This window comes from Pleuronectes platessa, chromosome 13 (genome assembly GCF_947347685.1).
Source record: "Pleuronectes platessa chromosome 13, fPlePla1.1, whole genome shotgun sequence".
Lineage (NCBI taxonomy): Eukaryota > Metazoa > Chordata > Actinopteri > Pleuronectiformes > Pleuronectidae > Pleuronectes > Pleuronectes platessa.
The window spans coordinates 11,377,538-11,403,467 of NC_070638.1; the positions used below are offsets into that span (position 1 = coordinate 11,377,538).

A 25,930-nucleotide genomic window follows, 5' to 3' on the forward strand; every position below is an offset into this window, starting at 1 on the left:
TAAAAATCTGAAAAGTGTTGAGTGCATATGTATTCACCCCCTTTACTGTGAAACCCCTAACAAAGATCTGGTGCGACCAATTGCATTCACAAGTCACATTTGCAAGTCACATAATTAGTAAATAGGGTCCACCTGTCTGCAATTTAATCTCAGTATAAATACACCTGTTCTGTGACGGACTCAGAGTTTGTTGGAGATCATTACTGAACAAACAGCATCATGAAGACCAAGGAGCTCACCAAACAGGTCAGGGATAAAGTTGTGGAGAAATATGAAGCAGGGTTAGGTTATAAAAAAATATCCAGAGCTTTGAACATCTCTCTGAGCACCATAAAATCCATCATAAGAAAATGGAAAGAATATGGCACAACCGCAAACCTACCAAGAGGAGGCCGTCCACCCAAACTGAAGAGTCGGACAAGGAGAAAATTAATCAGAGAAGCAACCAGGAGGCCCATGGTTACTCTGGAGGAGTTGCAGAGATCCACAGCTGAGGTGGGAGAATCTGTCCACAGGACAACTATTAGTCGTCTACTCCACAAATCTGGCCTTTATGGAAGAGTGGCAAGAAGAAAGCCATTGTTGAAAGGGATCCATAAAAAATCCCGTTTGGAGTTTGCCAGAAGCCATGTGGGAGACACAGCAAACATGTGGAAGAAGGTGCTCTGGTCAGATGAGACCAAAATTGAACTTTTTGGCCTCAATGCAAAACGCTATGTGTGGCGAAAACCCAACACTGCCCATCACCCTGAGCACACCATCCCAACAGTGAAACATGGTGGTGGTAGCATCATGCTGTGGGGATGCTTCTCTTCAGCAGGTACAGGGAAACTGGTCAGAATAGAGGGAAAGATGGATGGAGCCAAATACAGGGAAATCCTTGAAGAAAATCTGATGCAGTCTGCAAAAGACTTGAGACTGGGGCGGAGGTTCATCTTCCAGCAGGACAATGACCCTAAACATACAGCCAGAGCTACAAAGGAATGGTTTGGATTAAAGAATGTTAATGTCTTAAAATGGCCCAGTCAAAGCCCAGACCTCAATCCAATAGAGAATCTATGGCAAGACTTGAAGATTGCGGTTCACAGACGGTCTCCATCCAATCTGACTGAGCTTCATCTTTTTTGCCAAGAAGAATGGACAAACCTTTCCATCTCTAGATGTGCAAAGCTGGTAGAGACATACCCCAAAAGACTTGCAGCTGTAATTGCAGCGAAAGGGGGTTCTACCAAGTATTGACACAGGGGGGTGAATACTTATGCACCCAACAGATGTCAACTTTTTTGTTCTCATTATTGTTTGTGTCACAATAAAATTTATTTTGCACCTCCAAAGTACTATGCATGTTTTGTTGATCAAACGGGAACAAGTTTATTTAAGTCTATTTGAATTCCAGTTAGTAACAGTACATAATGGGAAAAAGTCCAAGGGGGGTGAATACTTATGCAAGGCACTGTATATATATGAAATAGTTGCTCTGCTAACAGGCAATATAAAAAACACCACAAATGCCCGGTTAACATCATACTTAACTCTCTACATGGCTCAAACAATGAATTTTAAAGCAGAGGGATGCAACATTGCCCCATACTTGTATCCACAGCATAATACTGATGTCACGCCTCAAAGAATTACCTACCACCCACTGCTAGGTAGGTAGATTAAAGTGTTCAAAGTGTGTATATCAAGGTTAAACAGGCCAACATATAATCCGCAATGTGGGGTAAATAAGTCTTTAAATCAGGATCTGTTTGTGAGCACGAGGTTTGCTTGATGAAGCCAAAGAGCAGCGTAAACCCATACTGCAGAGTGAGCTTTTGACCTGGTGTGTGCAAACACAAAATCCGGTAATCCCTGAAGGGAGATTTGCATTGGACTGCCTGATTGTTATAGACACTGTTCCTTCTCTACCTCTCCACACTCTTCACTGCCTCATAAATTGAAAGCCAGTTACCAAAATGGCAAAAGGACCCAGCTAGGACAGCTAGGCCTTTATTTGTTTGTGAAAGATGAGAACCCCTTTTATGGTATTAGTCTGCAAGAGTTTGATTGACTCTGAGAAGCAAGCTCAGTAGTTTGATGTAGAAATTCTGATTATTTTTCCTGTCCGGGGTCCATATTTGTTCGATATATACGCCATTGATTTGTTTCACTCAGGATTTGTACAGTTAGACCTTAAGAATAATTTAATATATCATGTTCAGATACTAAGTAGTTTTTCCTTTATACCTTTATAATACAATTTTCTTTAATACATGATCAATACCCAGTACTGTAGCTGATGAAATGACTCGTCAATACAACAAAGGATTTGATAAGTATTACATTACTCGTTTTTTAAATGAATTTCTCTGTTCATTTATCGTCTCACCTGCCCATGAAGAGCACATAGTGGATGAAAGAGAAAGATATTGTCAAAGATTCAAGACAGAAGATATAAAGAGATATAGAATCTAACAAAGATGAATGAAGTTTGAAAGACAGGATCAAAGATTTTTTTTTTGTACATCAAACTTTTAAGCATATTGTTTTTTTTTTGTGGATCTCTTTGCAGCTGGGATATTCTACAGAGTGGCCTCCTTTGTGTAGGCTGAATATTTTAGCTATTCCCTTTGTGACATGGCATAAAGTGCCCTGATGGTTTTAATTATAATTGGAACAGGCAGTTTCATTTTTGCCTGGCAGGGGGTGAACTCATACGAATCCTGCCAAGAAAACCACCAGGAAATACACAAATTGACAGCACTGTTTCAGACCTTTCTCAAAGTCATTAAATTTATATTTTCCTACGTGCCCAGAATATTTAGCCTGAACACACTTCCACTCTATTTGCCATGCCGCTAAATTACTTCACAAAGGTTTTTTTTAATACTTACACCTTTAGAAAGCTTCTCTAGATTGAGAAGCGGCATGTTGACAGATCTAATTACCATGAAGGCTGGTGGACTGTTATTAAAATGAAAGGCAGGAACCACTTAATCCATGAAGCTCAGTGTGTTTTTCAGTGCAGGTGCATACATGCTGGTGCATATTCACTGCTGTGATCATGTCGTTTGATGTGCATTCAAGTGTATTTGAAATCTGAAGGCACATGTGTCAGCACACTTTGTATCGTGTTGGCTCATGTGTCCGTGTGAGTAAATGAAGCCATTGTGTGTGTAGTGCCTACAGCACGTTGATTCACTTCACTCTGAGTGAGATGGTCCGTCCTTAATTGAGCCTCCATGAAAACCCTCCTCTCGCTGTGTGTTGGAATGCTCCCGGCCTGCACCATGACCCGATGACTACAGTCTAATCTAATGTGACTTTGAAACTCTTTCAAACTGTTTATTGCTGCCAATATAAAACTATATATATAGGCTTGTCTTTATGTGCAGGTCTTTATTTGGAAGCAGTATGGCTTAAAGGAAAGACACTGTGCATGCATACTGAAGACCTTCACCTCTCGTGTCTATAGTGAGATAAAAAGGGTGCGTGACACTTTTCTTACATGACACATCTATTTTTACCTCTATGCGATTGTTGTAGAAAAGAAGCTATAAAACTGGAATAGAGAAGCATGACTGATTCACCAATGTTTGCTTATATAACAGAGCATATACTGTATTTGCCTGCTTATTATTGCATATGCACACTGTGATAAATACAATCAAAATAACATTTAATGTGTTCCACAAAAGATACAATTCTTGAAACAACAATGAAACAACACATGTAACATTTACAATCGCCAAAGAACAAAACTAAGAATAAATAACATTACATGTTGGCTGATAAATTATAATAAATTGTAACAAATAAATAAATATATATATTGCTGTCAATTTAATTCACAACAATATCAATTGCGTAGCTGCTAGAGAGCTTTTGATCATATCCCTCAAAATGTTCTCTTCCTCTACTCGATGTGACTTTATATATAGGGCAAGTTTTACCATTGAATGCTGTAGTTGGTCCACCAGAGAGCACTGATCATTTATTTACCCGCATAGCTTGAACACAGGTGTTTAACATGCAGGTCTGTTTTGAGACTGTGTGGTTCTGTAATTGAATCCATCCATCTATTATCCGTACTGCTTTTCCTTAAAGGGTCACAGGGGGTGCTGGAAACGATCCCAGCTGACACCTACACGCGATTCCCAGTCTCCAATCAAAGTAAACTGCATGTGTTTGAACCGTGGGAGGAAGCCAGCGTCCTCAGAGAACTCCCACACAGAGCGGCCCCTGCCGATCTACAGGTTCAAATTCAGAACCCTGTGTGAAGTGACATTGCTCTCTAGACCACCTTTTCACGCATGTAATCCTATGCATATCCTTCAAAGAATAACATCATTTGCTTCTCAAGATAGGGAGTCTTCACTTGGCAAACTGCAATACATAAATTAAGTTAATTGCTCGAGTTTCCTAGAGAGCATTATAGTCAGTTTTAAGAAAGTCAGATAAAAAAAAAAAAAGCTACATACAGACAGAGGGATGGAGATATCTGAAACTATCTATTATAGATGGATGACTAGTATTACAAATTTGTTTGTTTAGGTTGGCAAAATGTTATTGGATGTGTAATATAACGGCTTGTTGCAGGAAGTGAAACAGCCATGTTGCCAGAGGGCTAGTGCTTTAGCTAATGGCTTTGAACATGATGGTTCCAGTCGGTTTTGTCCGTCTCACTGTGGCACCATCTGCATGTTCTCATTCGTTTGGTGAATTCTGCAGTTAAACGGCTTGTGTCGCGTCGGGCAGCAGCTGCATGCTTGAGGTTTTCACAGCAGAACACTTTCTATCTCTTTAACTGTGGGGCGGGTGCCATTGGTTGGCAGTTGAATCCAGCAAGGCCAAAGTCATTTTTAAAAACATTAGCCACACTGGCTGAAGCGAGGCGGGCTGTAGACTGTAACATATGACTGACTATCGTTCCCCAATGGCTCTTTCATGATATAGTGCCTGTGTCAACATTCTTTGTGTTGCTGTTTACCACACACACACACACACACACACACACACACACACGCACACACACACACACACACACACACACACACACACACACGTACACACACACACACACACATGTGCACATACACACAGTTGTTTGACCTTGTCTCAAAATGAAGGGTGCTGCTCAGGCGGGAGCAGAAAGATCCTTTGAAAAGTGAAGTGCGGCAGTGGGAGAAATTGTCAGTATGTGAACAGGAAGCCTGGGACATTGATTATGCCTCAAAACATTTTGTTTTGAATGAGAGAGAAACACACGCACACGTTCAAACTGGGATTCTCTCTCTTTTTCTCTCTATCTCTCTCTCTCTCCGTTTCTCATTTATGTGCAAATACACTGATGTTTCAACATTTCCTCCATAAATGATCAAAACAGCCCGAGCCAGTTAGGTGTGATAAGAAGACTTCCATCTGGCTCTCACAAAAGACGCCATCTGAGTGCAATAGCCCGCTTCACCAACATGAGATGCATTGTTGTGATAAAAGGAGCTGGTGAATACTGACTACACAGGCTCATCCGTGAGATGTTTTTTTTCTCTTCTTCTTTTTGTCTCGTACTAAATCTTCTGCCCACACTCACTCCGACATGAACATGTTGAAACTCAAGGGAGTTGTGCTTCAAATTACTACAAAGCACACATGAACTCACACGCTCACCATACTGTATAATTGCGTTCCCTCCTGCTGTGTGATACCTCACCTCTGCTGCTCGATAAGGACGTCTGATATGTCGCGTGAACCGCAAAAAAAAATAATCTAAACAGCTGCTTTAAAAGCTCTGCACGCGCCTGTCTGTTCCGACATGTGACAGTCTGCTTGAAGCGTCCACGTCACTTTTTCCTCAGTGCAGCTTTTTATTTCAGTGTGTCCCTGGTCTCACTTCCCTCCCTCAATGGAGAGGGGATTACAGCGGAATCACTCAAACCACGTCTCTGCTGAAATCCATCTATCAACTCTCTCCCTGAGCTACTCTTCTATATTCCTCCCGAGTGGAAAGATCAAATATTAGGTATTGCGCAGTGAAATAAATTCAAAGGTTCTAAGTCGGCTCCATAATCCATAATCGGATCAGAGGAATTTATTTACCGTTTACAGAGGATAAGCTGACTTCTCACACGTGCACAGAAACACGCGCTCCATAGACACACATGCACGTATGTTCCCGTGTTGTCACACTAACAACTACCCTGGTAAGGCCACAGTATGTATTCAGAAAACACATCTTCATGCAACACAGGCACCACCACCGACTGCTTGTTTTCATTTAACTCTTAACGCCTCTCTCTCTCTCGCTCTTTCTCTTCTTCTTCCACCTTTCTGCTATTTCTCCCTCCTCCACAGGTGTGAGTGGAAAGGAGTGGTGGGGTTTCCTCGCAGCATGGCACTTTCACAGCAGCACCGTGGGGCCGCAGCGCCCGTAACAAGCTGGATCCTGGTTTTGGCTCTGTCTCTTGCTCTACAGGTAAAATGAGTTCACACAAAATGGCCCTGTCCATTCCCCCCCCCCTCCTCTCTCAGTGAGTGCAGCTGCCCAGGGCCTTTTTCATATTCATTATTTATTTGCAATCTACCATTTTTGGCAGCCGCGTTAATCACTTGACTCTGGGCACAAATCCACTCCAATTCTGTCCTGGCTGGTTAGAGTATCAAAGAGGAGTGATGTCTCAGACTACCTGCGTGCTTTCTGTGTGTTTGTCCCTCTACAATTGTCCCTGAAACTAGATCACTTGCCGCCACCGCCCCTCAGTATGTTTACAATGATAATGTGTAATAGAAACAACATGTTCTTTATTTCAGACAGCAGCTTCTCAATTTAAATAAAGGCATCAATTATTCACATTGCATTTCCAGCTGAATCATTTTAAGATTCTTGTATGGAAATGATTGAGTGTGCTCTTCCAGGATTTATTTGTATGTACCTTGCATGTAATTACATGTTTATCCAGAAGATCACCTCCATGGGCAGTGGCTATAGTGTAATCTTATGGGGAAATTGTGACATTCAATAAAATATGCACTAAAAGTCCTATTTTCCACCAATAACAGGCTTAAACGTTGTGTTATTCTGGATCTTTGCTAAGAGTCTGGCAACATTACACATGTCTCACTCAACAAAAGTCTCACTCTCAACCGTGCAGCGGCATGTTGTCCATCCTCTGCTTGTTGCCCCTCCCTATCTGTTCTTGAAATTGTAGGAGCTCTCTTTCCGTATACTCCACTTCATACAAGCAGGGGCGGCCATCGAAGTACAATGCTTCTATGTGGGAAATGGTTATAACACACGGCTTGTTTCATGGAGGTAGTGCAAGAAATCAACATAAAGGGGCTGTCTTTATCAGATTTCTAAAAAAACTACACAATTTTATGTTAATCTTTTCATTTCATATACAGAATCAACCTCTAGCTGCTGAGTTGATCCAGTCGTGTATAAACTTGTCCGCCTGTGGCATTATTTTCTGCTATTGAAATATCAGAATGTTTATTTAATATTAGAAATTGTCTGAGCTCTCTCCCAGCCACAGAGAAAACACCATCTCACTGAATTGATGGTGCAGTCCTTTGAAAATGACCCACATTTTTATGGTGAAAATTGTGATGTCAGCGCTGCAGCCAGTGAGAGAATCCTTCATAGACTTTATATTAGTGTCATCTTGTTCTGTGTCCCCTGGGCTCTTTTCTCAGTCTTCACTCCATCACTCTGTGAACGCTGGTCTTTGTTTCATATTTCTCTCTCTCTCTCTCTCCAGGGGGCCATTCACGCTGCTCCATCAGGAGACAACAAGCTGGTTCGTACCACCAGAGTGAAGAGACAGACCCCCGGTGGGGATCAGCCCCCTTCCTCCACCAACCAGACACTGCTGGAGCAACCAGTGGTCTTTAACCACGTATACAACATAAATGTTCCCTTAGAGTCTCTGTGCTCTGTCGACCTGGACGCCTCAGCACCACCTATCCCCGGTGACGGTGAGGTCCCCTGAGTCATTGAGTGTTTTGGGTTTAAACTCCTGTAGCTATGTCATCTGCTGTCCGTCATGTTTTCACCATACATTCTCCTCATTTTAAAGATTCACGTGCTGAGCTGGGGTCCAGACCTCCGGTTGAGGGTCCGATGGATCCAGGTGGACCAACAGAATATATGGAGCAGACACTGGATGCTGACAGCCAGGTAGATGTTTATTTTTTTTTTAACTGAGAAAAAAATCCATGGGGATGAGTAGTTGCAGTTGTTTTGACTCTTGAAACAGGAGCACACCTGCTTTCTGCTCAGCGATGTAAATCCCTCCAGATAAATAGGGGACAGGCCGATTGTCGCTGCCAGCGTCAAAATAACTGCAGCGAGCCACCAGGACCTGAAAGAGAAAAGCGTGTGGAGATGCATCACACAGAAAGTGGACCATTTTGTTGTGCGCCAGTTTCACGGCCACAGGAGAACATAACTGTCCAACTAGAGCTGAGAGTGTAAATGACATGCTCAATGTTAAACACCTCTAAAAGCTTGACGCCTGTGAGAGGCAAGAGGTGGTTGGCTACTTTGAATGTAAACTATATTTATTATAATAATAAGCTTCATTTGTGTCACTTTTCCTTAAACACTGAGATAAAAACAACAATAAAATGCAGAGAAATTCAAACCGAGGTAAAAGCTTAAGGGGTGAAAGCTTGAGAGCAGTTTATTGAGTCTCATGTGGCACGGAAACATTTTTGAAGGACATTTCATCACACATAGTGATATACATTTAGATGTTTGTGATGGCCATAGTTATTTAAAGGGATAGTTCACCCAAAAATGAAGATTCACTCATCTACTCACCTCTAAACTCAATTTCCAATTTGTCTTGTTTCTAGCCTAAATGTCCTCTGTGATCCACACGTTAACATGGCTCCAGGGGAGGATCACAGCAGACATCATGTAAATTACCTTGTTTCATGTGGAAATTTGAATATCGGGACTTACTGACACTTGGATGAGACCACAGGAGCAGTATGGAGGCATTTTATGTTTTTCTCTGTAGTTTGTTTACGTTTGAAGAAGTGGTCACCATTGACCTCAATTGGATTTGATTTGCCTGCAACGCTGTGTACTCCTGAAACTCCAAGTGTTTTGTGGACTCAAACACCTACTCTCCTTTAAAGTCAGCCCCTCTGGACTTAAAAGATGCCTGTAAAAACCACGTTGATAAATTCTTCAACAAGCAGTCAAATTGATTCCAAGAGCAATCAAAGATCAAAACACATGAAGCAAATAGTCAAACCACTCCAGTCCACTTCTCCGTTGCCGGTTCATATCGTCAGCATGTTGCAAACAGTCATATTGTTGCCACAGTTTGTTTAAGTGCACCACTCCAGTTGCACCAGTTGATGCCACCTTTTGAGTCGATAAGGCTTCAGTGTAGTGTTTAAACTGGTGGTTTGTGTTTCCTGGTGGTCAGAGAAGCTGGCTTGAGAACCAGAAGGTGGTCCCAGATGCAGAGGGTCTAGTTTAACAGATATTTCTTCTTCCCAAAATTAACTTATAGGGCTTTGCCTGTTTAATCGACATAATCGTCAGACCCAAGTTCACAATATTTTCAAAATAACAGCTCCGTGATTCACCTCAATACAGAGCTTTCCATAATAAAATGAACATTTACTGTGTAGAGAAACAGCTTAATAATAAGTAATTCTTGAAAGGCTGCTGCCAAGATGGAGATCAGCAAAACACCCATGACTGCCTGTGTCTGTCTAATATGGTGAAATACAAATTATAAAATGTATCCAAATAATCTCAATTGTCGACCTCTCTAGTAGGTTATCCAAGGATGTAGAACAAGACATGTTCAACTCGGTCAGCAGGCTGCATATTAACACTGCTCCACCCCCACTGAGCCCAAAAGGCCTTTGATCAAATTTGATCAATATTGAATATATAGCAATTTTAAATCAAACCAAATTCAAGACTTGACCTCCCTGGTCCCTGAAATATAAAACATACCAAAGTGTGAAGCTTATAAGATGAGCAGTTCTAGAGAAACGCATTCCACCGAGATTTCTAGAATATGTCGATAGCAGATGCCCACATACACTAATGCTCACTTGTTCTCCAAACTGTCCTCTTAACTTGTTCAGGTCACGTTTACTCACCGCATCAACATCCCCAAAGCTGCGTGTGGCTGCACAGCGACAACCACGATCCAGCAGCTCGCCACCAGGGTGGAGATGCTAGAGAGAGAAGTTTCCATGCTCCGCGCTCAGTGTGGCTCCGGATGCTGTGGGGAGAGCTCAGCCATGGGTGAGTTATGTTAAGAAGAAGAAAACATTTATATTCTTTGAAGCTGTAGTTTTATGTTAATACTGTACAGAATTGAGTAGCACTCGTTAGAGCACATTCCCCCGCTAAGGCCTAGATGTCCCCTTAAATGAATCAACGGGATTTCCTTCTTGAAATGGCTAAGATTTAATATACAAATACATAATTTAGCATAGTGATTAGTACAGAAATCTTAATTCTAGGCCTTAAAAAGTCTTTAATATGCTAAAATATAGCATACCAAGCCCTTGATCATGTTCTTGTTCATTCAATGCTATTATATAACTTTTTCAAGATAAATATCTTAAAATAGTTTGTTTCTCAGCAATACAAATATTAGCACCCTGTATTAAAACCACAAGCAAGACCAACATGTATCTGACTTCAGTGATAACACTCTGATATTCCCTCTGTTGGACTCGACATTGGTCTTAAATTTAGATTTCTGCAATCTTTTAAGAAGTAGAATATTTTTTTTAACTTTTTGACTGCTGCAGAAACCATGAGCTAGCCGCACCACATTGCAAACACATGTAGAGTTTTTTCGTTTTCAGGATCCACGCATTTTGTCTAATCTCGCAATGTTGAAGAAAGTGATACATTTTTTTTTAAATGAGCCTCTTTGTCCAGATCTACACGGAACTTTAATGGACTATTTGCAGGCTCATGTCCCATCCGTCGATTTAGTTTCATTGAAATCCATTCTGTAGTTTTTGTGTCATCCTGCTGTCAACCAAACAAACTGCCTGGTTAAAAACTTCCTTAGTGGAGGTAAAAATACGGTGTCTGGCTTTTGGAGGCAGAGAAAGGTAGTCTGCTGACGAAACTCAAAACAGGCTCTCTCATATATGCAGTGTGAAAAAAAACAAGGTTATAGACGTGAAATTCGCTGGAGAAAAATGTGTTTACATGCTGCAGGGCGACATCTTTGTGCTGCTGCACAGTCTCAAGCTCTAAAAGATGCAGAGGAACCATCTGAAATTTTTGTTCACTATTCAGAAGATGCTGACATTGTATTATGAGAGGACTGGGATGGATAGAGTTATAGGCTCTAATGTGGTTAAAGGACCTGCTCATTTGACACCATCACCCCATTCAAATAAGTTCTGAAAACGCTCCGTCGCTGCGGTGAGATTATGATTATCCGCAGCAGTCACAATCTGAATCCGAATGAGGATGAAATGCTCAGCTGTGGAGGACGGTGGCAGGGTGGAAATGAGACAGGTTTACATTGATGTCTTGAGACTGTGTCTAAAATCCAGGGTGATAGACATGAAGCAGATTAGAAATGTGTTACAATTAAATTCTTGAAGTTTAGATTAATCAGAATTTATTATTATTGTCTTCTTAGAAAAGGAAGAAAATGTAATGTAATATTCCTTTGAGGTCAATCATGTTGGAGAGTGTTTGTGTGTTTGAATTATTTTGCCAAATGACATGTGCTTTTCTCCCAGGTCGTTTGGACTTTGTCCCTGGCTGCGGTGGCCACGGCAGCTTCAGCTTCGACTTATGCGGCTGCATCTGCGAGGACGGTTGGAGCGGCAAAAACTGCTCCGAGCCGCGCTGCCAGGACGACTGCTCCGGCCAGGGCGTGTGCATCGAAGGGGAGTGCGTGTGCGATCAGGACTTTGGAGGCGAAAACTGCTCAGAGCCGCGGTGCCCCTTGGACTGCTCGGGCCGCGGGTTGTGCATCGACGGGGAGTGCGTGTGCGAGGAGTCCTTCACCGGCGAGGATTGCATGGTGGGGAGGTGTCTCAACGACTGCTCGGACCAGGGGCTCTGCATCAACGGGACGTGCCAGTGCCGGCCCGGGTACGTGGGCGAGGACTGCTCGCTGGTGTACTGCGCCAACAACTGCAGCAAGAAGGGAGTCTGCAAGGAGGGCTTCTGCGTCTGCCAGGACGGCTTCGCTGGGGACGACTGTAACTCCGGTAGGGGACTACTTTCTCTTTTTCACATCAGTTTAATCCTCTGACTGTTGTCAAGCACAAAATGTAGTTTGTCCGACATTTGCAGTTCAGGTCCCTGGAGGAGAAACTCTGGGCAAAGAAGCTGTCCTCCCTGAACACTCGCTGTCAGTCTGAGAACAACCAAGTGACTCAGAGCAGCCATCTGGTCTAAACAGATTTCACAAAGACACAGTCTGAACCTCGAAAAGTTTAGGCCGAATTCTGGAGAGAACAGGTCTCTTTCAAAATAAGAGCCGCAGCATTCAATGAAGTGGGTGTTCTGGTCATGAATGGTTGATAATGTCACTTGAATGTACTATTCAGATTACAGTCCAGAATAATCTCCTTTACTTACAGTGAGGGAAAACCTTTACATGAAGTGAAAAAAAATGTTTCCACCTGATAAACAACACCAACAAACAGTTTCTCCTCTGAGCTGCTCTTATTAAATGTTGCTGTGGATGTTCTCACATTGTTAGATGTCACAGATTTGACTCGATTTTCATAGATTCATGATCTAAAGGTGTGGTGCAGCATCTTCGTGTAAACACCATCTGTCAAATACCTACAGTTATGGCTCTATCACCACTCAGCTAATTAATTAGGATTAGTCTATAACATGTCTATGTCCACCACAAGTATCTAAGGCCCGAAGAGACATCGTAATATTATCTGACCAACAGCCCAAAAACTCAGGATATAATTTTCTTAATAAGTCAAAAAAACACCAAACAGATAATACTTAATACTTAGAGCAAAAAACACCTAATGTTTGCCCTTTATTTGCATTTATTTGCTGATTTAATCGACTTATCGATTCACCACCAATTACATCATAAAGCAGAACTTACTATGGGCAGAGAAGGTCTCTGGTTCGTCTCTGGTTCGACTTCACGGAGAGACACCAAAAGACAAACCTGAATTGATCTGTCCAAAAATCCAAGAGTCTCCCTACCCTGTCTAGTGCCCCTGAGCAAGGCACCTCACTCCCCCAACATCTGCTCCCCGAGCGCCGTACATGGTTGCTCACTGCTCTGTGTGTCCTGCACCAGATGGGTCAAAAGCAGAAGTTAAATTTCCCTACCTGCATGAGTGTGCCTTTGCATGTCTGTGCATGTGTTTGGGACTAATAAATGCATCTTAATCTTAATCTTAATCTTAAATCAAAGTTACTTGTTAGTACAAGTTCTGTCAAATTCAGGGGTAGTACAGGTTTTGCTACTTTCATGGAGCGTTCGATAAGAATAAAGGAAGTCTGGTCAGCACGTTGCTCCAGCTTGAGCACTCTGACAATGGCTGCAGGTTCGGTTCCGACCCAGTCCTTTTAGCTGCGTGTCTTCTGTGTTTTATGGGCGGCTGTGACTCAGGAGGTAGAGAAAACCTTGTCTGTGCTTCAAATGTAGGTGTGGGCCTTGCCGGACAGCAGAAGCTGTAACTGCCTTCATTTGTCAAAAGACACACCCGTGCAGGTATAGAGAAGTGCCACATTAGCCGCTGCAGCTGAGGCAGCTTGTGAGCCCACGCTCTCCTTTGTTCGGCGGCAGCTCTTCACGCCCAAATATCAGATCCTTCTCTTCCATTTTAAAGCAGCTGTCAACAAGGAGACAAATGAGCACAGACAGAGGAGCGTGTGAAAGAAAGACAGGGACCGCAAATCATATTACCAAGGCTCATTCCTCCAGTGCTGGCCCCGATTTAATATCCACACCAAGTGAGGGAGTATGGATGGCTTATTTCTTAGCAATTAGAGGCCAAATAGCCAATACTTGTAGGGGGCAGTTTGCTGAATACCAGATGAAGCAGTTCAGATTCCAGAGTCCTGTAGGCTGACTGACTTCAGTGTTTTATGTTAAAGAAAATGGAATGCTATTTGCCTAAATCATGGCGACCTATAGAGGAAAATTATTTGCATGGACGGAGGAAAAAATTACAATCCATGTATTTTTTGTACATGAAAATATACCGCACTCTAGTGGCATTTAATCTTGACAGCAGAGGGAATCCACGATCACCTCCAGGAGTGCTGATGTCACATTGGGCAAATATCAGCGGCTTTCTCCCTTTGTTGACATCCTCCGAGTGCAGCCGTTGGTGACAACTGACATTTACATTTGTCTGTGGACGTCAGCGTCGTGACGCAGCTCTGAAAGGCCGAGTCGATTGCCATTTTTTATTGCCTTACTCTGCTGCGTGGCATCAATCAAGGTTATCTGAACAATGCGGCTTTTTATTTGCAGCAAATCACACAGTGGAAAAGTAGTTTAGAAGCCTTACTGTAATAAATATAGACAAATAATGAAGTGGCTTTGTTTTCATCAATTGTGCCATTAGAGGATTAAACTACCACAAAAAATGCATCACGCATCGTTCAATCTTTTGACTATGTCGAAGCTTCTGAGAGATTTGTTTTAATACCAAATAGAAACTGTGACGATACATCTTTGCAAAAGGCTAGTTCACTTTGAATTTCGACACTTTTTGGGGAAGGGTTTTAGACAAACTTAGCTCTTCAGGGACATCTTTATTTCCGACATTTAGAGGCAACAAACAAACAACGGTTTTCACAAATGAGCAGGAGCAGTTGACAGTAATTATGGAGTAAAGTCAAGACAACTTATATCATATACAAACTCAAAAGTGTTTTAATTTAGACCGATAGTAAAAAATTTAGTCGGGTTGAGCAAATTAACTACAGTTACGCCATTACACAAAGTAGCCTGGAGGTAAGTTAGTGTTCTAATGATGCACCGACCTCAGTTGTCAGCTGGTGTTTTGCTGTCAAGGTTTTAGTTGAGTAGATTTTTGCTGCGTCTGCCTATGATGGCACACTGATGAAACCTAATGAGACTTTAAGACTCCCGGCAAGATTCTCGAACAACCTTCAGCGAGTCAGACGAATACAAGAATACAAAGACCTTGAGCAGCAGGAATTAGTTTGCAAGTTATATCAGCAGTGCGTGTGCGGCGATGAAGGTGTTACGCCCAGGAAACTGGTGAGGAGCAAAATGCAGAAGACTTAGAAAGACGGGGGTATCCAAAAACACAAAAGGCATAGGAAAAATACTGTGAATGAAGATGAACCTTCACTGACGAACCCTGGAACTTTCTGGAGAAACTGATTTACTGCCAACAATTCCAGGAGGATTGTGGGTAATGTAGTATTTGTCCTTGACATCTCGATTAAAACATATTTTGTCTTCAAACACAGTTGGTCTCACAGACTCGTGGCTTCTACAGGAGCATATTGCATCATTCACAATCTCATGGTTTTTGATATGTCTACCTATCTATCTGGTTTGAAGATTTTTACCCAAGTGGAGAAGCTTGTTAATGCCAACTTCGTCCTTTAAACTCATCCTACATGTTTTGAGCTAGATGAACAAAACTGAAAATAAAAGAGGTCACACGAGAAACTGGGGACTGGGAAAGTTTCCCAGCCACAAAGGTCAGGGACTCTCTTGATATTCTGCAATCGAGTAGTGTTGATAGGATGTTATGTTGTTCCTCTCTCCTGGGCCACGATTTTAATTGAGTAAACAAGTATTTGCATTCAGATTAACTGGCCGTCGGTGACCTTTCACACAGCAACAAACAGTGGGATGATGAAACAAGTCTTTGCTGTATCTGGAGTGCAAAGTCACAGACTTCAGCTTCAACGGTCTCGACTGGCTTTTCTGAGCAACCTTTTCCAGAGAGCTCACTTGAGTCTGCCCTTCGCTCTCTATCCGAGTTAATGTCTTTACTTTCAAGAAGCTCGTCTCCTCAGCCTCCTGCATGACCTCATTCAATCACTCCTCTCCCATCCCGCGGATTATTGCTCCTTCTTTTCACTCGTTATTTACTTCACATACTACGAGGCCGAGTCCAGTCTAAGAAATAAAGCCGAGTGAATGCTGCAGGAGTTGTCCCCAGTGCAGGTTCACTGTTTTGAAAGCAGCCAGCTCCAGGAGAGAATGCAGCCATCTGTCGAGTGTATGAGGAAGAAGCTGAAACGGCTACTTAAGTGTCCAAATGTTCCCCGGGGAGTCCTCTGTGCTATGCTGTGTAGTCCTGTATCACAGGATGTATGTAGAGATGATGATAGGGTGGGAGGTCGTTTATCACATCATCACACTTGCTGTTCTCTCTCTCTCTTTTTCTCTCTCATTTTCTCTCTCTCTCTCTCTCTCTCTCTCTCTCTCTCTCTCTCTCTCTCTCTCTCTCCGCTCTCTCTCTCTCTCTTTCTCTGGCTTTCTGCATCAGTTGTTTGTTCTCCTCATCTCGACTATCTCTCTCTTCTCTACTTTTCTCGTCTGTCCTTTGTGCATCCATCTCGTCATTTCTTCAGCTGAAAACCGTTAGCACCTTCTGTCTCCTCCTCGCCTCCTTTATGTCCTTCACCTGTCTGCTCCTCCTCTTCCTCCTCATTGTTTTTGGCAGAGGGAGCTGTAAACACTTGTTTATCCCTCTGAATTTACATTCCCCACCAGCTCTCAGGTTTACGACTTGACGTTGTCCTCTTCAGCCTGAAAGAGTGACATTGCTTCTCCCTGCTCATGTTAACACTCACGACTCATGTTACCTCAAGCACTGGCTCTTTTACTGGCAGGAATGCACATTAGTAATGCAGTCTGACATATATATAAATATAGATATACATATATAGCTAAAAATGCAGATTGCAGAAAGTGAGGTGTGATTATCTTAAAGGGAACAGGCACAGGATCTGGTAAAAGCCTGAAGGACCATATCAGAGGTTTTGTATTTCTAATCTTACTTTATTTTTAAACCTTTGCTCTCAGTCATGTCCTAAAGCATGAGACTATGTTTGAGCTTTGGCAGTAGATTTGCAGTGTTTCCTATTTCAGAATGAAATGAGATTTTGAGTTGATGCTCCAAATTTAGAATATACAGCCCGATGACTAAAACGCATCCACATTTATGAGTCATGAGTTGCCAGTATATTTTTGAAAGAGTGTTTTAGTTTTACTCCCGTGTGCCTTCGTCCTGGATCAGTTTGTATTGATGGATAGACTGGATCTGATTGGACAGACTCTGCCCTATCTGGCACGCCAAAACACAGTTTGACACATTGGGTACATTTGCTGATACAAAAACCCAAGCACACAATGGCAATGATAATAATACATATTTAAACCCAGATTGTTTTTATTTTTCATTTCAACAGTGGCACCTGTCATGAACCTGATGGTCCGGGGGGTGACTGATCGCACTATCGACCTGGAGTGGGAGGGCTCAGTCGTACTCACAGATTTCCTGGTGACTTACACACCAAGCAGTCCTGGAGGTAAGTACAAAGCAACATTGAAGTAAATATACACATATATGTATATGCATATTTAGGATGCATTCCTGTCTCTGTGCATCTGTTTACCTGTCTCTCTCTCTCTCTCTCTCTCTCTCTCTCTCTCTCTCTCTCTCTCTCTCTCTCTCAGGTGTGCAACTAGAGTTAAGGATCCCAGGCAACACCACCACCTGTACTGTCTCAGGCCTGGAGGCAGGCATAGAGTACAACATCAATGTTTTCTCCGTCATTAACAACAGCATCAGTGTCCCTGACAGCATTTCTGTTTGGACATGTAAGTGCAGTCCTTAACTTGACAAAATGCTTCCACAGAGGCGTAAATATATTCCACTGCAGCCACGTCTGGTCCGTAACAAACTAGACACATTTAAATTCACTAGATTTGTGACCTATTCTCTGAGAAATCAATGAAAATGTTGAAGAATGCCCCATCTCACAATGTTGAGGAAAGAAAAAGAAAATCCTGGATCCACCTCCCAGTCGATTTTCTCATAATCCTGTCTTGTACTCTATTGCTCATGCATTCATACAAGCAAACAGTCATTCATTGGGCTGCACACACAACCCCCCCCCCCCCACCCCCCCGTTAAATCATCCCAAAGATGCTTTTCAGTGTCAACAGAGTGAAAGCAGCACCTGCTCCTCTGTGCAGCTGGTTGTGATTCCTGCCTCGAACATCTGCTTTGTTTCCAATTCCCACTCACGCACATATTCATGAGTACCGTCTGACACACTATGATTTACAACAACTTGCCTTGGTGGGGTTCACACCAGGTCAACCGACTGGACATGGAGACATGAAGGCAGAAGTGGTTTGAAAGGAACCAAGAATCATTGGTAATAATGAAATAGAATTGATCGTTTCAGGAAAGTGGCGTCAAGGATGGAAGTTTAAAAAAAAGTAAAATGGAAGCGATGAAAATACGATTAATGGCAGTGATGAAATATTAATGAGTTGAAAAATAGAATGATAAATTATCAATTGATTTTAAACATGTATTTGAAATTTTAGTTTAGGGGAACATTTTTATTGAAGCTGGGTTAAGAAAAACTGGTCCAGTTTGTATATATCAAAAATCAAATTGAATTCAACATGCACCGTGCTGCCTCTGTTCATTCTCATTTACTTTACATTTACATTTTCAAAGAAGCATCACTGTTGTCTCCTCAGTCGAGCAGCAACTTATACAAGATTTACAATCTTTAATCAAACGTAATTTTCCGAAATGAATTTGATCAAAATAAAATAAATAGTTCATAAATTAATGAGAATACAAGAATGCTACAAACAACTTTTTTCTCCTGGAACAACCAGCCAGTCACTTGAGGAGCTGGGCATCAAGCCGCTGAGATGAAGATGTCCTCACATCTCTCGGAAAATGCTGAATCAAAAACGGGCATTAAATAGATAATCATACCAGATATTTAACATTTAAATCATTCCTTTCCTGCCTGATAAACATATTGAAGTGTTATAATTAAAGTCCAAGGATGAAAAATCTCCAGCATTGCTGCTGGTCATCGGTTCAATGAGTGGGTGTTCAAATTTGTAAGCACCGATTCATATAAAATGAACAGCTTTCATGTTGTAAATGATGAGTGATGCATATAAGATAGGTTCTCTTTCAATTAGATCGCCTTTAAAGGAATCACAGCACTTGTTCATTTATCTCTACGGTTTTATGTCCATTTCTACTGCTCCATTTGTCCATTCACACGCATTTTCATCACCTCCATTTTCAATTAAGTTACTACCAGCCTACGAGTCAATTTTCATTGGAAACAGAAAACTGTATTGCCTCACATATAGTTGGCAGATACACAGCTGATACAATTTGATAGCACTGTCTCCGCTGCTAATGTTATCCCCCCCCCCCACACACACACACAGATAACTGAATTTAATTCCAGTGATAGAAATTGGCTTAGTGAAATGCAATTTAAGGCATTTAAACCCTATGCAACCATTTATCAGTGATGATATGAATTGTTGGGTTGACTTTGCAAAACTTCATTATAAAATGTTGTATTTGATCATCCGGGGTGATTCATAGGGACCCATCTGCCTGTGGAAAAAGTAATTTGGGCAATTTGCAATATCAAAGTCGGAGTTATGGAATCAGTGGTGCATGCCGGCCGGCTTCAGAAAGTATTATGCATATCTTAGCTAAAAAACGTTTTTTGTCTGAATGACGAGAGCCTGTGTTCTTGTTTTAAATATGTTTTTAAACAAAATTACATTTTAATTCATAAAAGTGTAAAGAAATCCTGTAGAGTCAGTGCACGAGAGAAGCATCCCTCATGATTAAAATCAAGAAAATTAACAAAGACGTGAGAACAGATCACAAACAGGGATTTAAAAGCGAAACGTCCAGAGTCGGACACGGCCAGCATTAGATTGAGTAGTGATTCATGGGCTGTGTGGGCGGTTGACGAACAATAATTTGTCTCTGGCTAACTCTCCAGATCTCTCCAATCCGGACGGTTTAGTCTTCAAATCCATCACAGAGACGTCGGTGGAGGTCCACTGGCAACCCTTCTACTATTCCTTCGATGGATGGGAGATCAGCTTCATTCCCAAGGTAGAGAAAAGCTGTGTGAGAACTCTGTGAATGTGTTCATCCTGTTGTAATACTGCCTTCTGCCCCCCCCCCCCCCCCCCCCCCCCCCCCCCAACACACAAAACATTGGAGTTTCCATTTTACACAAAGTATTCCTCATGGCAGGGGCAGATCTAGTTGCCAGGAGGACCCCAGCTGAAATCGGATTGGCCCCTGTCCTGTTAGTAGTCTTTAAGAAAAGTTTCTAACTAAAAATATTAACAATAAATAGGGAAATTTGTTAAGAGTTTTTATTTTGTAACTTTTTTAAAGTCATGTGTTGCAAAAAGAAGAAAAATAACTTGAAAGACTTTCCTGGTTTTTCTTGGGGCCCCGTACCAAATTAGACAAGCGGATTGTCTTAAGCTTATTGGCTATTAGATGGATGAGCCATTAAACCCTTTTCCAGAATAACCCTTTCGTAAAAACCGTAGCGGAGCCAGGTTGAAAGGCAGAAAGAAAAAGGATTTTCTTTCCAATTCACTGCTGTAAACTCAGGTCGTCTCGGCACTCTAATCTCATGCCCTCTCACAGTAATTGGTTTTCTCCTTTAAGGTGTTCTCAGGGGGAGATGTCCTTTGGTCCGGCTAGGCTCCAAGCACTAAATCTGATATGAAGACGTTTTTAATGTATTTATTTCAAGTCCTTGTAAGGAAAGAGCGTTTCTGGATGAAAACAAGCTGCGGTCCTCCTAATTTCAATTAATTGCCTCCTTTTCTCCTCTACCAGGTCTTCCTCTATCCATCTTTCATCCCCTCACCCTTTCCCTTTTATCTCTTATCTACCATCCACCACTTCTTGATGGAGATCTCCAGCCCTCCTTCGCTCCACTCCCATTCTGTTTCCATCACCTCTCTCCTCCTCCTCCTCCTCCTCCTCCTCCTCCTCCTCCTCCTTTCTGTCGGTTTCACCCCTCCGTCTGTCTCCCCTTGCTTTCCCCCCTCCTCACTGTTGCCACGGGGGAAATCATATTATGAGTTGGCAGCCCCGCCACCTGTGGATCGCATCCAGCAATGGGGATTTTGAATTTTGACAATCTGCTAATGGAAGTAGGCATGAAAGCCTTGGCCTATGTGAACAAACACGGAACTCACTGCTCTGTTAGAAGGAAAAGGAAACAGTGAAAGAAGGAGGGAGGGTGGGCGTCAGGACCCAAAGCTTACACCTTCAGTAGATGTCTGACATTAGATTGCAGCCATACAGCCAACGTTTTCAGCACCAGAGGCATTAAGATGACAACGCATCTTAATGGGAATTCAACAAGTCCTGTTCTTAAAGGGAAAGATCAAACTCTAAAATGAAGAAAAGGAAAAAAATAGATTAATAGATTGCTCATTACTATTTAATTACCTTTAAAAAGTCAATAGTGATGTATTTTTCCACAAATAATGTCCCCATCATCTGGATGATCCACGGACGGTTCTCTGCACAGTTAATGTGTTGTGTCCACTGGGGAACACTTTGATCTTCCCCATTACTCTCCAAACCCAAAAGGAAGAATGCCAGAAAATCTCTTACACATTTCCACACATAAAAGATACACAGTTGTATGCTCATTATTTACTTAATTAATATTTCTGTAAATACAAAGTAGTTACAAGAAATGTGCTGCATTCCCTTTTTCCAGTGATTGAGAAATAAATCATTGCAATAACACATTTCCAATCAAATCTCATAAGAATTTTTCAGATCACCTCTCACCAGTTTTTGATACAAATGGAAAAACTAAAATAACTTAATAAGTGACCATTAAATGCTGATATATACCAGGTTTGCACATTGAATTAAAATGTTCTACATCCACAATCAGGTACAATGTAATTAAAGTAATTAAAATAATTCCACAAGACGATTTGTAATTGCTTATTTGAGGGAGCTTGTCAGTGGCGAGACTGATGAGTAATTATGAGCAAACCGACACAGGAGATGTGAGTAGGATGTACAGTCACGGTGATTCATTTTGTTATAATTTAGCATTACCTTCATTTAACCGTATTGTTATTGAGATTGAACACCACTTGTTATCGGATCATTAGCGTTGTGTGTTGCTGCCCAGCCTGGTAATTTAGTTGAGCTGATTAAACGGCACAACTCTAATCACAGATCGGGATCAGGGAAGTAGCAAGCTGCTATATATTCTCTTTTAATATGAGGCTTGGTGGCGCAGGCCTTTGGGGACCTCGGAGCAGCAGTAGGTGGAACATCTGGCTGTCGGCAGGAAGTGCATGTGCAACACTTGCTCTCTGAGAACAGCTGGGAATAGCAGGGGCTCCGTGTGGATGAGTGACAGGTCTTTGAAAGTGTACAGAGTGCTGCCTCTGCAGAACAGACAAATAGCACTGTGGCGCACATAACTCATTTTTGCCAAGTAACATGGTTTTGGAAGTTTATGTGCCAAAGCATCCAGAAGCTCACAAATTAGTTAATAGAAAGTAAATCGCAGTATATTGTGAAGAAAATGTACTGCATGGAATTCAATCCACTTGGTACTATAATATTTAAATGGTAGATGTCAATATTTAAAAGGGTTGGTAAGGTTTTTTTTAAAACACTTTTTATCTTGTTTATTGAAATAGTTTATTGAAATAGTTAATAACTAACCTGCCTTTGACGAGAGGGGCGATGGGAATGGGTGGGATGAATCAGTTGAATTTTTTCGAAGTTTCAACTGCTCCTGATAACTTTAGGATTCAGGATTACCAACCCTGTCTTAATGGTGAGGATGCTTTTATTTTATCTGCCAGATTATTTTCTCAACTGAGAGGATTGTGCCCAACAGTAGCCCATGCTTACTTAAAATATGCAAACAACGTGCATCAGAGTTTCAGTGTCCTCTCATCACATGGCCTCTGTCTGTCTGGTTCCCAGGACAATGATGGAGGGATGACGGCACAGCTGCCAAGCACCATCACTTCCTTCGTGCAGACTGGTTTGAGACCGGGGGAGGAGTATACCGTCAACTTGGTGGCGCTCCGAGATCAGGGTCGAAGTCAGCCAGTCACGGCCACCATCTCGACACGTACGTATGAATTCAGATCTGCTGATTCTGAAATGACCAACATAAAGCTGGAGGATTTTATGTCTTAATTCCATCCTGCGTACTCATTGTCATATACAATGTTTTGAGGAAAACGATATCTCATAAGTATGAAAGTTGCAGACATCGAATGGTGCATGATTTTCCTCTGTGATTGCCCTCAGTCTACAAAAAGTAGATATAGATAAAGAAGCTTTCATTTAAATTTTGAGTTTGGATAATAACTCGGAAACGTGTATTGTATAGAAGAAAATGTGTTTCTTCTGTTGATTCTTGTATCAGTTGCAAAGTTTTTGCAACAAATTTGTCCCATAAAGGAAAAGACATTAAGTATTTTTTTATGATAGTACTTCCTGTAAAATATGGAAGTTTCCTCTTTGGTAGGCGTGAAGTCAGATTATAGCACATGAGCAAAATGAGGGTCCGTTGACTAAAATGTTACGTTTAAGATTCCAAAGAAAAACAAAATTTCCCACCAGCTTTTTACTATGAGTCATTTGGTCCCAATTACACACATTGTCATTCAAATTTAGAGCAATTATTTTGTGGATGTTGTTATTCCCACTGGTCTGAAGTGGGGCTGGTTCAGTTGCAGAAGTATGTCAGACTCAGTCATTTTTGTTTTTGAATAATCAGCCGATTAAGCTCTAGGTGACATTTATAAGCTTGTTTTGTTTTGTCCCAACAACAGTACCAAACACAGTGTTCAATTTCCAATGATTATACAATAGAGAGCAAACAAGACATGGAGCTGGAAACCTGTTTGGCTTGATAATCAATTTACATGAGCTATTGATTAGAACTGTTGAAGATCAGGATTTGACTCCCACACCTCGATAGCAAAAAAAACAGGCAGTGAGTGTCACCTTGACATATCTGTCACTCTGCCACCATTGATGTCCCTGATGTAAACCTCACGGCGGTATCGCCCCCACTCCTCACCCGGCTGACACAGGTCAGACAGATGTAATAGATCCAATTCAAACCTCGTCCATAACAATTCAAACTCTTGATGTCCGCAGTCAAAACACCATCAATTTCCTGTCAAGTCTTCGTTCATTTTGGTGGGGTTGTAATTAAGTATGGATTAATAATTCATGGCACGCCCTCATACATTTTTCATGGCGGCCCGCTGCAGGTCACCTTATTGGATAAAGAAAGAGAAAAAGACAAATTTGAAGTTACTCAATTATTTAGAACAAAGATTTATCCTTCCCCCGGGGACGGAGGAAGAGCGTGATGAAGAGTCGCAGATAAAACCGGAGGGAGAGGACAGCTGACGAGAGAACCGCTTCTCGGCAAGCGTCTTCCGCAGGATGTTTTCTAGGACGAGACCCAGGGGGCCAATTTCTAATACATCAAGGATCAGGGTGGACCTGTGATATGTCGAGCCTGAGTGTGGGACTCATTTAGATCCCAGGTACTGAGAGAAAGACGTTAAAGGAGAACATCGGTCCTGTTTTGCTCTTTATGTGAAATGTGCCATTCGCTTGAGTTCCTCCCCTGGGGCCTGCAGCGGCAGTATGGTAATGCTATCTCAGTGTGGTGCATTCAACTTAAAACACTTATGTTAAACATTTAATAAGGTATGTCTCCTTTTTTCAGACTCAAATGGATAGTTATTCTAATTATCTATTGTAAACTAGTTGTGAATGTCATTTAAAATGAAGCTTTGAGCCACATTCTTCAAGAAGGTGTGAAAATCAAAAGCACCTGCATGTACCAAGACATCTGCTAAAGCAACAGATGTCACACCAGAGCTTTTGTGGGAAGAGGTAATTAAGAGGTTAATGGAACAGAGTGCTAATTATCACATTCTCTAACAACCCATTACTCTGACTGAAATTCCTCTATATTGGCACTGATACTCTAACAATGAAGCTTGTAGAGACAGTGTTAAGTGTCAAAGGGGGAAGTGGGTTTTCCTCTCGTCACACCCGGTGAGTTTCCGGCTCTACACTTCCAGCGAATGTTGTTTTCCAGCAATTCCCTCTTGGAGAAACTTAAATCATGGCTGGTGGTTTGCACCTTGCATAGATAAAGCCCATTGCCTCAGTGTGCGTCAGCTCTGATAAGTTTTTACATGCCAGTTGGTTTTCTGATAAGAAATCCACATCCACAGCTCTGCTGCAAAAGCTTGAAGCACTGACATGAATTTTCTTCTTTTTCTTTTTTTTTTTAAATTCTCCATTTTAGCGTCCCTGAATGTTGACTGAAATTAGTCCAAAGCAGAATTTGGCTTCAAACTTACTCTTTGATTCTGTTTCATTTAATCATAATTTGGCCGAGACTCTACATTATATAGGCCAAGGCTGTTTAAAGCTACTTGTAGTTGGACAACATTTAGTTTTGAGAAGTTGTTTTACTTTTGTAGACAAATGTGCTTAAATTCATCCGAGCAGAGCTGAAACTTCTTTCTGATGGATCAATTATTGATTGGTCTGTTTTTGATTAGCCATGTTTAAACAGAACATTGATCCAGCTTCACATATATGATACTTTACTAGCCATTTAAAAAAAAAAAATCTCATAACTTAGTGATCCATCACATTATTGATTATTTAAAATCTTGGTAATGAGACAGTTTTAAGTCAGAACTTGTTACTTGTAGATGTCTGAAACCTTTACCTTCTTAACTTTAGAGTCAACCAATGAAAAGAGAACAAAACATTGTCTTATGTGATATAAACTGATAATTTGTCTGACCAAAAAAAAGAATCAAATTTGAAATAGTTTTTTATTAATGATACTGAAAATAAG

The 25,930-nt window shown here is 41.5% G+C and overlaps 1 protein-coding gene across 1 annotated transcript in view; it reads left to right on the forward strand.

Moving 5' to 3' along the window:
- Positions 1–6,342: 6,342 nt before the first annotated feature.
- Positions 6,343–25,930, forward strand: part of tnr (tenascin R (restrictin, janusin)) — a 68,394-nt gene continuing 48,806 nt past the window's right edge. The window contains exons 1-9 of the mRNA XM_053437093.1: positions 6,343–6,454; positions 7,740–7,956; positions 8,058–8,158; positions 10,099–10,261; positions 11,734–12,210; positions 17,396–17,515; positions 17,664–17,807; positions 20,000–20,115; positions 23,002–23,152. Of these exons, the coding sequence (XP_053293068.1) occupies positions 6,371–6,454; positions 7,740–7,956; positions 8,058–8,158; positions 10,099–10,261; positions 11,734–12,210; positions 17,396–17,515; positions 17,664–17,807; positions 20,000–20,115; positions 23,002–23,152 (1,573 nt within the window). The 5' untranslated portion in view covers positions 6,343–6,370. The remainder of the gene's footprint in view (positions 6,455–7,739; positions 7,957–8,057; positions 8,159–10,098; positions 10,262–11,733; positions 12,211–17,395; positions 17,516–17,663; positions 17,808–19,999; positions 20,116–23,001; positions 23,153–25,930) is intronic.